Source organism: Festucalex cinctus, chromosome 9 (genome assembly GCF_051991245.1).
Source record: "Festucalex cinctus isolate MCC-2025b chromosome 9, RoL_Fcin_1.0, whole genome shotgun sequence".
NCBI lineage: Eukaryota > Metazoa > Chordata > Actinopteri > Syngnathiformes > Syngnathidae > Festucalex > Festucalex cinctus.
Window position 1 is genome coordinate 8,182,495 of NC_135419.1, and position 17,105 is coordinate 8,199,599.

General features: G+C 40.0%; 1 protein-coding gene and 1 long non-coding RNA gene across 2 annotated transcripts; one reads left to right on the plus strand and one right to left on the minus strand.

The window, feature by feature from the left end:
• Window positions 1–335: 335 nt before the first annotated feature.
• LOC144025947 (alpha-1A adrenergic receptor-like) lies at window positions 336–9,019 on the minus strand. The gene is made up of 2 exons (XM_077532348.1): window positions 7,924–9,019; window positions 336–1,190 (listed from the first exon to the last, which is right to left on the minus strand). The coding sequence occupies exons 1-2, from the start codon at window positions 8,837–8,839 to the stop codon at window positions 637–639; spliced, it is 1,470 nt and encodes a 489-aa protein (XP_077388474.1). The 5' UTR covers window positions 8,840–9,019; the 3' UTR covers window positions 336–636.
• A 6,758-nt stretch (window positions 9,020–15,777) lies between these two features.
• On the plus strand, window positions 15,778–16,622 carry LOC144025350 (uncharacterized). Its single transcript, XR_013284840.1, has 2 exons — window positions 15,778–15,875; window positions 16,056–16,622. It is a non-coding gene; the product is annotated as an uncharacterized LOC144025350 (long non-coding RNA).
• The last annotated feature ends 483 nt before the right edge of the window (window positions 16,623–17,105 follow it).

Genomic DNA, 17,105 nt, shown 5'->3' on the forward strand with positions numbered 1-17,105 from the left:
GGACGGGTCTCGAATAAGCTTCGGCTTCTACCCGTCAGCCCTTCTTTCGGATGTCAATGTTGCAAATGATGTGATGTGATTGATGTAAACTGTAATGTGTCCGAAAGGAAAAAATGAATAAAAATAATCCAGGTGAGCTATGACGGGTTGTTACCCGAGCCCTGAGCAACTGTGATGTGATTTTAAGTTGACAGCAAGCAACAAAATGGCCGCTGCCTAAAATGAATAAAAACAGGTGGACTTTGCTGCTTTATTCATATTCCACAAACACAATATTAGTTGGAGTATTTTATTGGTAACATTAATTTTCAGAATGAGGAAACTAATACACCATATCACAAAACATATTATATTTTAATTTCACAACATTACATTAACAAATCAACACTGAAATGAATACAGTTTCTCACATTTTACTGTACATCATTCAGGTCACATTCAGGCTTTACAGATAAGATTTAAAAGCACAAATTATTTTTGAACTTTCCCAAGCCTCCTCTTTTAGCTCATCTTCCTTAATTGTGTCAATGCCCCCACATATAAACAAATCCCAGCAGCTAGATCATTTTGTGTTGACCACAGAGAACCATTATTTTTCAGAGACGGATAAATAGTCATCATCTACAGTGGATGCAGTCACACGTTATAAGATGGTTCTGTACAGTCTTTTGCAACCACTCCCTTGTTTTTTTCCTTACCAAAGGAGAAAGAAAAAACTCCGAGCTCATCCCCTGCTTCCCCTCTCTTGACAGCTGTGGTGAGACAACCCCGCTGGCAGTCTGCGTGGCTGCCAGGCAGCATGTTGGGAGAAGGAGAGGGAGTTGTAGTCCAGGTGTACAATGCCTCGCCCTCAGGACATGATGCTAGACCCTTGCTGAGGTAGCTGGGGCTCGGGCTTGCCGAGGACGGAAGAGTACGTTGGCTGCCGTTCAAGCAGCCGGGGGTGTGGTCATTGGAGCCTTTGCGTGAATGGCCGGAGGAGCTGAAGGTGGAGGAACGGTAATTATGTGAACTCCACCTGGGGCGTTTGCGTTGATGACACTGGCATCGCAGGATGCGAATGAAAGCCAGTTTGAACTCGCGGTTGTAGCAAGGGTAGATGATGGGATTCAGGCAGCTGTTGAAGTAGCCCAACCAGAAGATCACCTTGAAGAGGAGTTCAGGTGGGCGCAAGTTCACATTGAAAGACCCTGCGCAATCAAACAGAGAGAAAAATATATCACTCACTGGGTGGCAGAAGATGAATGATTCCTAGTCGAAAACGTAAATGCTCTCCCACTAGATGGCAGCGTGTACATCCATCCATCCATTTTCTTGACCGCTTATTCCTCACAAGGGTCGCGGGGGCTGCTGGCGCCTATCTCAGCTGGCTCTGGGCAGTAGGCGGGGGACACCCTGGACTGGTTGCCAACCAATCGCAGGGCACACAGAGACGAACAACCATCCACACTCACACGCACACCTAGGGACAATTCGGAGCGCCCAATTAACCTGCCATGCATGTCTTTGGAATGTGGGAGGAGACCGGAGTACCCAGAGAAGACCCACGCGGGCACGGGGAAAACATGCAAACTCCACCCAGGAAGGTCCGAGCCTGGACTCGAACCGGAGACCTCAGAACTGGGAAGCGGACGTGCTAACCACTCGACTACCGTGCCGCCCGCAGCGTGTACAAAACTAACCTATTTCATGTCACCTTTCTGTTTGGAAGTGTGCTATCAGAGTTCAGATTTTCAGCCGTGAAAGTTACATCGTTATTCCAAAACCTTAAAATTGCCAATCAATCACATTTTTAATATTTTTTAGTTCAGTTCAGTGATGTATGAAGAAGAAGAAGAAGAAGAAGAAGAAAAAGAAATATATCACCAGTCCAAATATTAATGGACCTTCACACAATGTTATTGTTTTATATAAAGTGCATGTAACCTTCCTCACATTTTTTTCAAACTCTGTGCATTCGTATTTTAATATTTAGTTTCCAATATCTGTCCTCAGGTCCATATGCAAGTGAAGCTGATGTAACTATTTTCCTAGCCACTGGGTGGCAGCATTGACACAGAAAGCAAAATAGCACAATCAGAGCAATCCAGTGAGCAATCTGGATTCCTGTTTCGACTACACACTGTAGTGTGGCAATTCCCACCAACAACGAGAGACAGAAGTGCCACCCGAAATGTTCTCAACCAGCCTGAAAATGTTCATTTATTTACTACAAATTTATCATGCTTCATCTGTGAGGAGAGGAACACTGCATATTCACAGCTTATTTGTGCATATTTTTTGGGAATCATATTTTGTAAAGCTCTATATTTTATCTTTGTGCCAATGAAACAATTTGAAGTGAACTGAGGAGCTCCAGTTTGACAAAAAGAGTCTTTTGCTACCAGAAAAGGCAAAGTAAACAAAGTAATTACAGTTCTGGGGTAGCAAGGGTTCACTGTATCAATATTGTTTGTGACATTTTGGTTTGATGATTTGCTGTGATATTTGTTTGATGTATGTATGTTTGATTTAGTGGTTGAGACCAGTCACTGCACACAGTCAAATGTAGTGGACATTCTGAAATTGTGTAGAGAGCCAGAATACTACCATTACATTAAAACAAAATATGGCACTATAGAAATCGATGTACTGACATCAAAACCAATATTGGCATCGCCAACTTGTACGTTGCCAAATTCAAATTTCAATGGTAAAACATAATGGCGGTGTTCTGGCTTCATGGCGCTGTACATTTAAATGATTTAAATGACTAGGAGGAAATGCAGACCTCTGCCAAAGTAGTTTTGCTGCGTTGTGAATGAAAATGTCTGGCTCTGCCTCAAGATGTAATGGCTTCTTTCATTTAGGCCGCTGCAAACTTCATAAAACAGCTGTCTGTGTAATTTTGTGCAATTTTGCTTATCAAATGGAAATAAAAGATTGACATCAGCAGAGAAGCTACTAATGCTATGATTAATTTTTAACCTAAGTCAAATTAAGTGGGACCTGCAGACAGTGCTAGTTGCTCTTTTTTTTTTTTTCTTTCCAAATATGACAGTTTGGTGCTCCTCCCTCATTGAGTCAAGCACTTCTCTTGAATGTTATTGTGCAGGTGACCCTATTTATGTCTTCTTACTCATTGTTATCTTCTTATGTTCTTCCTGATGATTCTCATCTATCTTTTAGAAATGAATGTCTAAAAAACAACAACACACACACACACAAAGGGCTCTATTTTCATAGACAGGCGTAACAACCGGCGCATCTGCATTTTTCGTGCCAGGCAAGACTAGACTTTCAACCAGGTAAAAGTAGGTCTAAGTTGTGGTGCTTCTGCCATATAGGCCATGCGCCTCACCTGTGCTGAATTTAAAGGGGAATCAAGTCACCTGTGTTCACACCCGCAACGACGTTATTCAAAAATGTATTTAAAAAAAAAAAGTAACCTCAACATTATACAAACCTGTAGTAAAAAATGTAAAAACAACATAGAGCTGTAACAAAAGAAAATGTGTGGGGTGGGGAGGATGAATACTTTTAAAAGCCACTGTACATGCAAAACTGCCTGTCTAGAACTTGGCAGCTCGGTTTCATAACCATGCCCTAATTAAAAATAATCTATCGTAATCTAAAAGGGCAGAACTATTTGCTCTTCCAGGTCGCTCTCCAATAAAGCTCAACATGATGACATTTATGGAAAATTGGTTTTAACGTCCCAGCAACCTGTCCTATCAACCGTGCAGCCCCATGACCCGTGGCCAATTTTATTCTCTGTTGCTTAGACTTTGTAACATAACACGTTTGTTAGGTTTCCTCCTTGGAAGCACACAGAAATTAGATTTTTTTTTTCTTCTCAAATCGAGTTCACACAGTAACAATTGATTCACACATTTAGCTGTGAGTTTCTGTCACATTCAGGCGCTGCTTGCACCATTAAATGCAAGCCTTTCACAGGACATTAGTGCCTGTTTGGGGTGTTAAAGAGCTTGCGGGGATGGTGTGCTGTCAAGTAACACATGTATCCCCTGCGGACTAATGATTCCTCTCCTGCTAATGAGAATGTTTTATCTCATTGAAAGTAAATATAGAAATATCCATTCTGTGTACCATGTTTAAAATGTGAGGCTTTTTTTCCCTCTTGGAGTGAAATTTAGCTGAAACTCGTAGGGCTGGGTATCGATTCTACTTTCCTCAATCGATTTGATTTCGGTTCACACGAGTTCAGTTCAATTCGATTATGCTTTTTTCCAATGTGATACGATTCTTTCATAAATGTAGGAAAATTATTTTAAATTCATATGAACAATAAATGTGAAGAAACTAGCATTTCTGGCCATTCTGTTGGGGTGTTGAGGCTAAGTGAATGTGTTTAATGTTCAGGAAACTTGAGTTGAGTAACATGCCCTGAAAAAAATAAAACAAAAGAAAAACGTCCTTTAGAATGCTGACTTTTGTATAACAAATGTTGCTCCAGGTTATCAGCATAAAAGGACATTGCACTGTTTCAAAAACTGATAAGAGTCAACAAGAGTAGAAGAAGAGCCTCCAAGGGTATAAACATTTAAGATTTATATTGACAGTTAAGTTAAATACTATGAATGATTTATTAAAGGCATTCCCCCACCTCCAATAATTGCATATGAATGTCAGCAGTCAGACGGCTGTAAAGTGCCACATGATCCCAAAGGAATTGTGAAATGTAGTCCAATCGGACCAATACACATTCAAGTGCCAACTCCATGCAACAGAGATGTCGAACAATTCTCACAAACAGCAGTTTTCCAACTAAATACCGATTCAGTGATTAATAGAAAAGCAAAACTTTTCAAGCATTTTGTAAATGGTGGAGTTCGTAAACAAAAATGCAGTTAAAAAGTTAAAAGTGGGCCCGGTGTCAAGTCGCTTGATGCCTTGTCACACTGAATCAGCATGCTCCACCAGGGACGGTGTTGAGAAATGCCCTCGGACGGGTTTTTGGCAGTTGATCGGTCGGCGTTAGATAAACATCGCCCCACTTGTTTCCTGGCTGCGTGCTTCGTGAAGCTTCTTCCATTGTTAAATCACAATTTGAGTATTTGTTTCCTGCTTTTAGCTTATGATGATGAATGAAGCTGTCTAAATAATGTCACATGTGGGACTCTCTTTAGTGAACTTGTGGAAGCTATACTGTCCTTATATGACCACACTGACTCATACTGTACATGATTACCACCATAACAATGCTACAAAAGGTCAATGACCTGATTTTTAAAATCTTGTATAGGCGACATCAGTCTTGGAATGCTTGTTGCCCTGATTTTGTTGTGTGTGCACTTAAACAACTTGATATACAGTTAAGCCCCAAATGATTCATCCCTTGGCAAAGCTTTGCATTATTAAAGTGAATTTGACAGCTGGCAATAGACTATGAAATGATGTGTTAAGAAATATTGAAAACTTCATTGTCAATGCAGGTGTGCACAAAGTGCCTTTGCTGTCCTCGTCAGAAGCACTCAGTCGTCATGAAAATGGAGCAGAATAATGAAACCCAGGGGTCTTGTTACTAGTAGCCAAACATTTGCCCACCACATACCAGTGCAATCATTCTCATAATTCCCATCATATTATGAGAGTATTGGGAGGTTGTCAAGCTTTAACATGCCCGCCATATAATAAAATGGTACATAGTCAGCTTGTGAACTGAATTATGTTGCTAAGTGAAGGTCAACATTAGCTAAAATTAGCTAAAAATGTCCACCCTGTCATGGTCCACCCAGTCAGTATTCTGATATATTTTGCTGTTTGCATGTACATTGTCTGCATGCAATCAACTGATCAACAAGGGTGGGGTAGCTTGTCAATGTGCATTTCTAACAGCAGAACATCCACTTAATATGAAGCTTAATAGAACATCTCGGATTTTGAGGATGAAATTAGGACATCTCAAAGACACATGATTCACAATTCCAATGTTCTTAAATGAGAATTTTAGCTCCATTTCTAAGTGTAATATTAGACTCGCATGTTTAGGTTTGATGCTAGTTTAATGTTTTATTTTGTGAAGATGACATCCACTAGCAAATGAAAGACATTTTGTGTGTTAAAATATAGTTGAACAGTCAAACAAGAGTGTGTAACCTGCATATTTGAGGAACTTCAATAAAAAAATATACTAACGGTCTGAAAAGCATATTTGGATATGCAAAAATGAAATTGTGTTACAGGCAGTGCACGTATTGCACAAATTTATAATCTATACTTATTTTATAAGTTTCTGGTATTTTGAGAAATACATTTTACATTTCAACCTGAAATCTATGTAATTCCAGTTGTAAGATTTAAAATCATCTCAAACACTTCAGAAGACCCTTTTATACTACATCGTCTTTTGGAAACTCCATTGTCAGCAGCATCAGAGAGCTTTGGCGGTGCCCCAAAAAATGCATTCGTATTATTCAACCAGTGGGAAGTCCACGTGGCACACTGCCTGAGTGCTTTTCTTGCATTTTCTTTTTTACTCAGAGGCTCGGGGAATACTGGATGTGTTATTCCAATGAGGTTCAGGTGAACCATGAAAATTGACAAAGAATGAATGCCCCTAAATGGGAGGACAAACTATCAATAATAAAACTGCGCTCAACATATTGTTCATCGCAACAATTTTAAATCCCTGGCCCTGCAGTGTGGTGGTACCAAAGTGAACTCATGTCAACAAGTAGTAACCAACCACTAAATCTAATGAGGTACACTGCAAGGTACAGTATGTAAATATCAGCTTCATGATATGTTTATATTGCGACTGTAGAAAAGCACCGCATCATCTGGAGAGGTATTTCTATTATGTTGGCCCTCACATGTGACTAACTGAAAATTCTTATCTATCTTTCATTATTATAATACTGACTTGGTTTAAAATTTGGACTATATCATAATCAATATAGAATGTCCCAATATATTTGACATCATTTGAGATGTGAATATCATATGAGTACTTTTACATGATAAACATGTCTGTTCCTGCCTGTCCTTGTCTGTCAACACGTATACTTGCTAAAAAAAAAACTCTTAAAAAAACCCCAAAACCTCTTACATACAAAAAAAATCCCATATTCCAAAACATCTTTCTCTCTCTCTCTCTCTCTCTCTCTCTCTCTCTCTCTCTCTCTCTCTCTCTCTCTCTCTCTCTCTCTCAACACACATAGTCACACACACAAGCACTCAATAACCTCTCACCCCCCAAAAAACAACTTTCACCCCCCCCCCCCCCCCCAAAAAAAAAAACTCATTCATAGCATCAACACACACTCAAAAAAACTCACAATTACACCAAAAAACACTCTCACCTCGTCAAAAACCTCTCTCACCAGCAGGAAAACTCACACAAATAAAAAAAAAAAAAAAAAAAAAAAAAAACTAACAGGAAAACTCTCACACACAACAAAAAAAACAAAAACAAAAAACAAACAAACAAAAAACACACTTGCAACAAGTTCTCAGGGTATACACAAAACCTCTGACGAAACAAAACAACTCACACAAAAAAAATCACAACTTCCGGCAATGCACACCTCTCAAACTTGCTAAATCTCGCACACCATAAAACAATCAAACATTACCCGGAGGACAAAAACAACCTCTCGCTCACAAAAACCTCTCCACACCAGTCACATTTTCTATACCTCTCACACATAAACCTCACAAGCCACAGCCACACCAAAACCTTTTACTCACGTCAACAAACGTCTCAGGCCAAGCTAAAAGACCGGTATATCACAAAACCGCACGATACACACACTAAAAAAAGGAAAACATTACCACACACATAAAAAAAAAAAACATGAAAAAGTTGTGTTCCCTTTAGTTTTTTTTATGAGTGTGTAGCTATACTGCAAGAAGAAGAAAAATGCATAAATGCAAAAAAAATGCAAAAAAAAATTGTTTCGTTTGACGACGGAAACTTACCTATGGGCAGGGCGAGGAAGAAGGGCAGCCAACAAAGTGTAAACATTCCCACCACAACTCCCAAAGTCTTGGCCGCCTTCTTCTCCCGAGAGAACTTGAGCAGTTTGACCGTCAAGGAGCTTCTGGCCTGATGTCCGCGGCCCTTGCCACCACAAGCTGCCGGCTCGTCCTGCACCTGAGAGCCCTTGTGGATCCTCAGGGTCAACTCGCTGGAGTTCATCCTCTCGCGCATGACCCCTGCCTCCAAGTTCTTCGTGGTCCGTTTGGCCACGATATACACCCGGCAGTACATTGCCAGAATTACGACCAGGGGGATGTAGAAAGAGCCGAGGGAGGAGAAGAGTGCGTAAAAGGGCTCCTCGGTGATGAGGCACACTGTGTCGTCCGGCGACGGCGGCTGCTTCCAACCGAGCAGGGGTCCGATGGAGATGACAAGGGCCAGCACCCACACCCCAAGCATGGCCAGGAGCGCCCGCTTTTCCGTCACGATGCTCGGGTACTGCAGCGGGTGGCTCACGCCGATGTAGCGGTCGATGGAGATGACGCACAGGCTCATGATGGACGCGGTGCAACACAGCACGTCCACCGCCGCCCAGATGTCACAAAAGATCCTCCCGAACACCCAGTGGTCGAGGATCTCCATGGTGGCCGACACAGGCAGCACCGTGGTGCCCAGCAGCAGATCGGCGATGGCCAAGTTGATGATAAAGTAGTTGGTCGGCGTGCGCAGGTGCCTGTTGCACACCACCGAGAGGATGACGAGGATGTTGCCCGCGATGGCGAACACGATGAAAGCCCCCAGCACCAAGCCGAGCGGGATGGCCCGGCTGAGCTCCACTTGTGCGGGCTCCGTGCGGTTGGCCCCCGAGGTCTCGTTTCCCCATAAATCCGTGACATTGTCAGTGCTCACGCTCATTTTGACCGAACGGCTCCTCCATAGCAGGCTTCACATGTCCGGCGTGGCTCGCTGCAACTCACACAACTTGCATAGTTGAAATGCTCGCGTGAAGCGTCGTCCCTCTTCTGCTGCAGTCCTGCTGCTCCGTGGACAAGTGAGCGCGGGGGGGTGCGGGAGGGAGGGGCGGGGGTCAGCATGTCACCCACTCACACAACACATCACCACAGCATGAGAGGAGACTTTGAAGCGTGTTTAGCCAATTCTCTCCACATGCCCCTCTATTTGTGCATCCCCATTGTGGGAGGGGATTCAGCCAAATACTACTAGCATGACAGGAATGTCATTTGTGTCCAAAGTGCATTTGCCGGTTTGAGGCCCTTGCATCAGCACTATAGATGGAAGTAAAGAATTGAAAGATTGAGCCAAGGCACATATTTTGCATTAGAAAAATCTCACTGCACACCACCAACAAAAATGTCACCAAAAATGGATGCGCAGTTAAATTTCCATTTCGTGGTTTTACTTATAGCATTGATAGCCGACTGAAATTTTAATCATTTTTGGTGGCATACCTGATAATCGTCACGCAACTATAGTCGATGCTAATGTAATAAAAACTGAGTCAAAATTACAGCACAGTACACTGGTCTCAAAACCTTTTTCACCACGGACAGGTCTCAGGTAACGGTCATGTTTTAAACAGACCAACATAACAACAAAGAAAAACAAATGATTGAAAATAACTAGTGTTGTTCCGATACCGTTTTTTGGCCACCGATACCGATACCCGCTTTGCAGTATCGGCCGATACCGATACCATACCGATACCTACGTTTTTTTTCTTCTCTGAACATGAAAAAGCTGTCCTACCATTGGTTCAGAGCATTCAAGGGCCAATAGGATATCTTAGATCGGCATGCAGTGAACATGTCACATACCAGTGAATGTCGTGCACGAGCAAGACACAAGATGCTGCATCCAAAATCCTATATTAGCGTTGGAATTAATGGTATCGGCATGTTACTTGTGAGTAGTCACCGATACCACTGTTTTAATGCAGTATCGGCACCTCCGCCGATACCAGTATTGGTATCGGAACAACACTAAAAAATAACTATACTTTACCATTGTTATGAATCTAGTTGTAATGTAATCCAGGGCTGGGAAAAATTCAGAAAGGAATTAAAATGAATGAGCCCTACATTCCATTTGAATTCATATATTTGAATTGAGGTGGCAAACAGGATGCAGAATTGCAATCCGAATTTGAATCGCAGGAAGTAGAATTGAAATTCTATCAAATTTAAAGAAATTTGTGATCCAAAACAGTAATTTCATACAAATATTATAAGGACTTCATGTACATATATAGGAAATAGTAAAAGGTTGTAACATTAGTCTGCTCAGATAAAACAGATCATAACATTGAAAAATGGTTTCATATTATAATAAAACAGAACAATTCTGCCTCAATAACAAAACATTTGAGGAACTGATGACCATTAAATGGCAACATCTTTACTTTGTAATGTAAAGTTAAAAATGACCACAAACAGGGACGTGCTGGGAAATTATTTGTCAACGGGGCGGGTGGTGTGGACGACTGCGGACATGCTACGTTCCGTCAACCGAGGGGGCGTGTCCAGCGATTAGTATTCGTTGACAGGGAGGCCGTCATGAGAACGAATGGATCACCAACCACCGTTCGCACTCCCTTCCCCTGTCAGATGACAGCTGAGGATCTCAGCACTCTAAAACGTTCAAATGGTTCGAACACAGGGGTGGGCAAACTTGGTCGTCAAGGGCAGGAGTCCTGCAGGTTTTGGATGTTTCTTTTCTCCAACATAATTTTAAAGATTTCTAATTAAAGTGTTTCACTGTTTCTATTTCATTTGTGTTTTTGTTGTATTTGAAGATAGATTTGTGTATTTTGCAAGTGACTGTGGCTCTCATTTTTGTTAGAATATTTTCACTGGAGTTCAGATGACGTTTCTCCAGGAACTGTCGGATGCTTAGGGCGTTGTGAGCATGCTCGTTGTCATGCTGAAGCAATTAATGTTTTGTTGTGTTTTTTCTCAAAACATTTATTTATATCAATAAGTGGTTAATTGATTTAGTGTAAATAATACATTGTAGTTGTTAGTGAAGTAAAAAACGTATATTTAAACATCAACATTGTTAAGGACATGATCTTATGCACAGTATTTATTCATTTAAAAAAAAAATACATTTAACATGAATAAACGTAATCAAAGAAAATGCTCTTTTCTCATCATGTTTTTTCTTGGCATGTGAGAAGATTTATTTTTTGAACCACTCTCATTTAAGGGACTTTCTCTCAAACTTGAGTAAGTGAAGTTTTATTTTAGCCTAAGTGGCTCCCCATGATATAAAGCAAACATTTGAGTCCTTTCCAGAGCCTCTTCATTGACCCTTTTTGGCTTCGTCCTCCGTGGATACATGCCTTTCTTGCTGTGAAAGGTTGAAGGTGAGAGGTTAGAGCATCTCTTTGACCTTTCAACCATATGTTCAGCGCAAGTAAAGCTAATTTAGTGGGAGCATTTACTTTATAAATAGCTGCAGTGTTACTTCTTTTTTACACATTAGCTGTGGTTAACTCTTAGGGGACAAAGTCATCGCATCACCGTCATTTATAGTATCGTTTTTAATCTCTCTATAGCCATCTTGATGCCAGCTGGTAACGAAGCCCGTTTACACACAGATCAATAGCAGCCCACCTGATGAGTGGGCTCACGGTGTAGTCTAGCTGATGTTGTGTAATATGCTGTTTCTCAAAACACTTTTGGTTGTATAACAAATTACAAGAAGAAAAATATTATCATTGCATCATTTATAGGTTTGTGCTGCTGTGTCGCCTAATCACAAAAGCATGCTAATTAATTGAAGGTGTGGAAAGACATGCGAGAAAGAATGTGGATTTTATCACTGCTGCTCAGCTTTAAGGATGCAACAGGCCACTAAATAGTTTAGGCCAGTGGCGAACATACTCTAAGTCACACATTTGCAAATTCCAAATCTTAAGCTTCAAGTTTCAAGCAAGTGTTTGCTCTAGTAAAAATCAAGCAAGCCAAGTCGAGTACACTCAAATTTCAAGCAACTCTAGTCATTATTTGGGTTCAGCAAGTTAAACTGTAGGCTATGTTAAGTTACATATTGTATATTCACACATTGGCCACTTTGCCCTCAGTTCCCTTCGTTAAGTGACGGCACCCAATTTACATCAGAAAATTCTCATGGTACACCACCAAATACTGACGGTGAAGTCTGTGGCTTTTTAATTGATCACAAAACTGATATACTTGCAAGATGCCACGACTAATTCTGTTGTATGAATGGCAACAGGTGGATACACAGGTGTATTGTAGCTTCTGCCATCTAATGAAAGGGAATTGTATTGTTTGCCTTTCACTTAATGTCAATTGCACATGTCGAAGAAGATAGATGCACTATAAATAAATAAAATAAATACTTTTCTGACAAAAATTAAAAGAGAAGTCAACCCCAATTTTTTTTTTTTTTTGGACAATAATATGTTCTATGCTGCCCCACTAGTCTAAATAAGTTATTTTTGTTAATATTGCGATAGCAGAATTATGAGTTAAGCAGCGAAATCCAGAGTTTTTTTTTTAATCAATATTAGAAGGCGGCCATTTTGCCACTTGCTGAGTGAAAATGACAATGGCAACTGTGATGTCATCTTCAGTCGACAGCAAGTGGCAAAATGGCTGCCCCCTGAGATGGATATAAACGGCTGGATTTTGCTGCATAACTCATATTTAATAAATGTAATATTAATCACAATGTCATGTTTAGACTAGTGAGGTCGCATTATCACATATTCTTGTCAAGAAACATTTAAGGTTGACTTTAATTGAAATTGGATGATCTGATCTTACAGCACACTCGTGTGCCGCAGCAGCCAGGTTGGGATCACTGTTGTAGTCTAATGTAATGTAGCATATCATGAGGTTCCATTACATGACCCAGTGTAAATGGTCAGCAGGCTACATGGTGCCTCCCCACCTGACAGAAATGCAAGTCAGCCATTTGATTACCAGTATTTATGTTAGCTAAAAAAGGAGAATTGCAGCCATAAATGGTGGTGATGCATCACTTACATTTGATAAAGCTCTTATATGGCTTTTGGCTGACCTTATCTCAGATGATCATTCCTGCACAATCAATATTTTGGAGCAGCTCATTTTGACAAAGTAGCAGTGGGTGATGAGCTAGGCTAGGGGGTTTCCGACGGAAGTGAATTTTGTGGCTGAACGGCTGGCCTGAGCCCAATGAGCTCGACACAATGTTGATGAGTGGACTTCTCAGCAGTGCAGTGACCTGGCCATTAGTTGATTGTTTCTGAGGATTTGCAAGGACAGTGGCATACTTGTGACTTCAACATCCAGGTTTGAAGTCACACCAAGATCTTTGTTGCCCCATTATATGTAATGTGAGGGAGCGAGACCACTAAAAAACAGGTGTGGATGTGAGTTTTAGAAACAGTCAGTCACAAAATGGCAACCACCTGAATTTGGTACAGAAGTGTTCAAGTAACAAGTGAATGATCCATTGTGTTTTACTAACTTTGCTGCTTCAGCATTCATATTTGGAATTTGCATTGCTTGATCTATTTTGTTGTAATGAGGATATTCATCTGAATTCTTTTCTAAATCACCCAAAACTTTTTTTTTATATGCCTGGCCCTTGGCCAACTTTTAAGATACTAGCTGTTTGCACACGTTTGATTTATTTTTCCATAAGGGTTGTTAATAAAATAACTTACAGTATGTAATATAAGTATGTAAAATATTCTTTAAAAATGCTGACACAGACATATTTAATGACTGCGTATAAAGACCAAGAAGTAAAAATGAGAGCTGGTTAATGGAGGCATGCTGGATCACATCCAAATATTCAATTTTTTATTAATGCAAAATTATGCTGCGAACATGCTTGTCCTGATTAAATGAAAATTTAGTAGCACTTAAATAGTAATATCTGTGATGGGGTAATTTGAAAGAAAAAAAAAAATCTTTGGAAAATCCATTAATGGAACTTACATAAATAATATCCGGAAACTAACAGTGAAATGATGTCAAAAAGGGTCTTTTGTTTCTCTTTCTTGTTTTTTCCTGAACTAAAATTAATTCAGGTAGATCACATGATCTGAGGATTGAACAAATGAAGGTTGGCCTGCTTACATAGTCTGTTAAAATCGACCTGTTTAATTGATGAAGTGAAATGCGTCCTTCTTTAAATTCAAGTGCACACAGCTAATTCGATACTCATTCCTGTTTAATCTTTTTTTTTTTTACCTTGAGCTGCCAAAACACATTAAGCCTTGCTTGCATATTTACAGGGGCAAGTTTTACATTAATATATTTTGGATCGACCCACTCAGCTCACTGAAAACATTCTAGTAGTTGCATCTAAACTGTCGAATATCAAAGATGGGATAGAGTTCATTGCAAACTATATGTTGCATTTTTCTTTCATTTAAACATATCAGTTGCCATCACCGAATTATAAATAAATAAAAACAGCTGCGGTTTAGTCCGTGTTTGTTCAAGTGAGAGGTCATTGTCCCTGCGGCAATTTTTCATCAAATCCCACGAAGCTGGAACATCCTGTGTTATTTAACTGAACTCAGTCTGAAGATTATGAAGCTGACAACTGTCTTCGTAGTATATATAATATATAATATATCAATATCTCAATTTTGATTTTTTTCTTTTGGCACATGAGGACCCTTTTGCCAGAGCCGGTCACGCACACATATATAAAATTGTGGATATATTTGTAGCTCTAAAAACACACGAAGCTCTTGACTGTAATTGTGAATCTATGTGGCACTCAAAAACGTGAAAATCACGTATATATTTGTGAATCTTAAAAACACGTGAAAATCACAGACATATTTGTGGATTCTAAAAACACGTGAAAATTGCGGCTATATTTGTGTATATAATTTTGAGACAAATCTCTACCCATACCTATAGGTCTACCTCCAATAAAATACTTACAACTAATAATGTTTAGGGATGTAATGATAAGGGCAATATCGTGATATCGTGATATTAAAACTGCCAAATTATCGTCGTCGTCATGTTCACAATATTCAAAAGGAACACATCTGTTAAAAAAGTCAGATTGATTTGCATTTGTGCAGTTCTAGCACCCTCTAGTGGCTAGTCTATTAGTGCAGTTAAATTTTCATTAGGGATGTTTTGGCCTTCTATGTTTGAAATATATGCTAATTGTCAGATGAAGGAGAATCTAATTTGCTTGTGAAGCGGTAAATGTGTGCTTGCATTCGCAAATAAGTGCCTCAAATTGTTATTAGAGATTGTAGGTGGTTTATACGCATTGCTGTTATGTAAAAAAGCACAATATTGTGTGTGTGTTTTTTTTTAGTATGAGCTCTTTTTTTTTTTTTTTTTTACAATATTGTGATCTTTTGTAAATATCGCCAACCCCCCCACAATATCGTGATAATTATCGTATCGTGACCTTCATATACTAATAAGGATCTAATAATAATAGTAATAATAATAATAATAATAATAATAATAATAATAATAATAATAATAATACTGTTGTGCAAATCTATAATAAAATATCGATAACACCAATACCAGCTCAAGCCATGATATAAAGTGTATTATTAACAGGAACACAGTGAAGTGTAAGATCTTGTCTCAACGATACACAGTTTGTGGGAACTACGTTTCCTTCTGCTCGGATAAATGCAATATCCGTAAGCGCAGCGGCACGCCACACTGCACAGTCAGCCTCAGCCTGACTCTGGATGATGGCATTATCGTGAGTGGCGCTATTTCAGCTTGAGACAGCCAAGACGCTGTTTGTGATGTTTATGGAAAAACGTTAAGGAGTTGTGGCAACACAACAAACCTTATGAAACACCTCGGGCCAAAACACAACACAGAATATGATGAGGAAGAGTCGCAGACAGAAGAGGAGAGCAGAGTGTCTGGTGGCAGGCTCGACAGAGCAATTGCAAAGAAACAGCCAGGTGAGCATGGAAAAATAAAGATGGATAAAGAAATTATTATCTATTATTTACAATTATTAGCCAAAAGGTCCTCGTCACAGGACCCAACAAGAGCCTTGCTACCTTCCCAAAGATAGTTGTCTCATTTATAGGCTCGTATGTTTCTGCTCCCGTGATAAATCTCATCGCCTGCGCTTTCAGCGAGCATGGACCTGAAGTTGGTTCTCACAGTGGGAGGTCGATAACTGGCAACGGAACATGCAGATTCTACAACTGTGCTCGCAGGGATCATCAGATGCAATTGATTCGTGGCTGAATTTAAGCTGGAGAAGCGCTCTAGCTTGAAAACCGACATGGGTATGAACAGCACAAAACAATCATCTCTGAATCTTTTTGGAGAACATCCCAAATGGGAGAAAGTACATGAGTGAAAATAAACTTTGCATGGAAGTTTGTAAATAAGTACCCAAATAAGGCCCAACACATCTTTCTCTTGCCAAGTCTCTTAGAGAAGGGAGATATTTTCATCATGAGAATTGTTGTGGACCATGTGATAGTCCAGCAAGGATGATCGAGGATGTGAAGTATTTTTGTAGAGGATCACAAAATAGGTCTAGGGCCATTTATAAACAAGTCCAAACTGTATTTACTGTGAGATGGGAAGAGAGTTTTCATTAGATCACAATAATTTTATGAGTTTAGGGTTACCTTTGTTCATGTTCAAACAGAGGTACACTTTACCAATAAAGTACGATGTTGTTAAATGTTTTTAAAGTTCCAAGGTTTCACTTTGTTGCCTTGACTGCTCTGCTTGACTTGACTAAGTAGAACATCAAATTAACTGCAGCTTGCTGTTAAGCTTTTCCTGCTCTGCTTCTATTAGGGAAGCCTGATGACTGACTGTCGGTCCCCTTGATCATAATCACAGCCATGCCTTTGCCGGTCTGACTGACACTTTTTGATAATCATCTCTTTGCAAGTTTTCGGCTTTTTATGTCAAAGTTTCCTCACTGGGAGATACTTTTTTAATAGTTTATATTTCATAACAATGTTTTTTAACCTCCCTCCTAGTCGCGCCAATGGTAAAAACACCACCCCAAAGGATATAGTGGCCTGACCTCCCTTAGGAGCAAACCATACTGGAATAGCATCCGGCTTCCAACTGCGGAAATTCTTCAGCGTGTTAAGCATCTTTTTACTCATGTTATCAAACAAACTTGTGGACAACTTGACAAGGCTGCGACGGCCGAT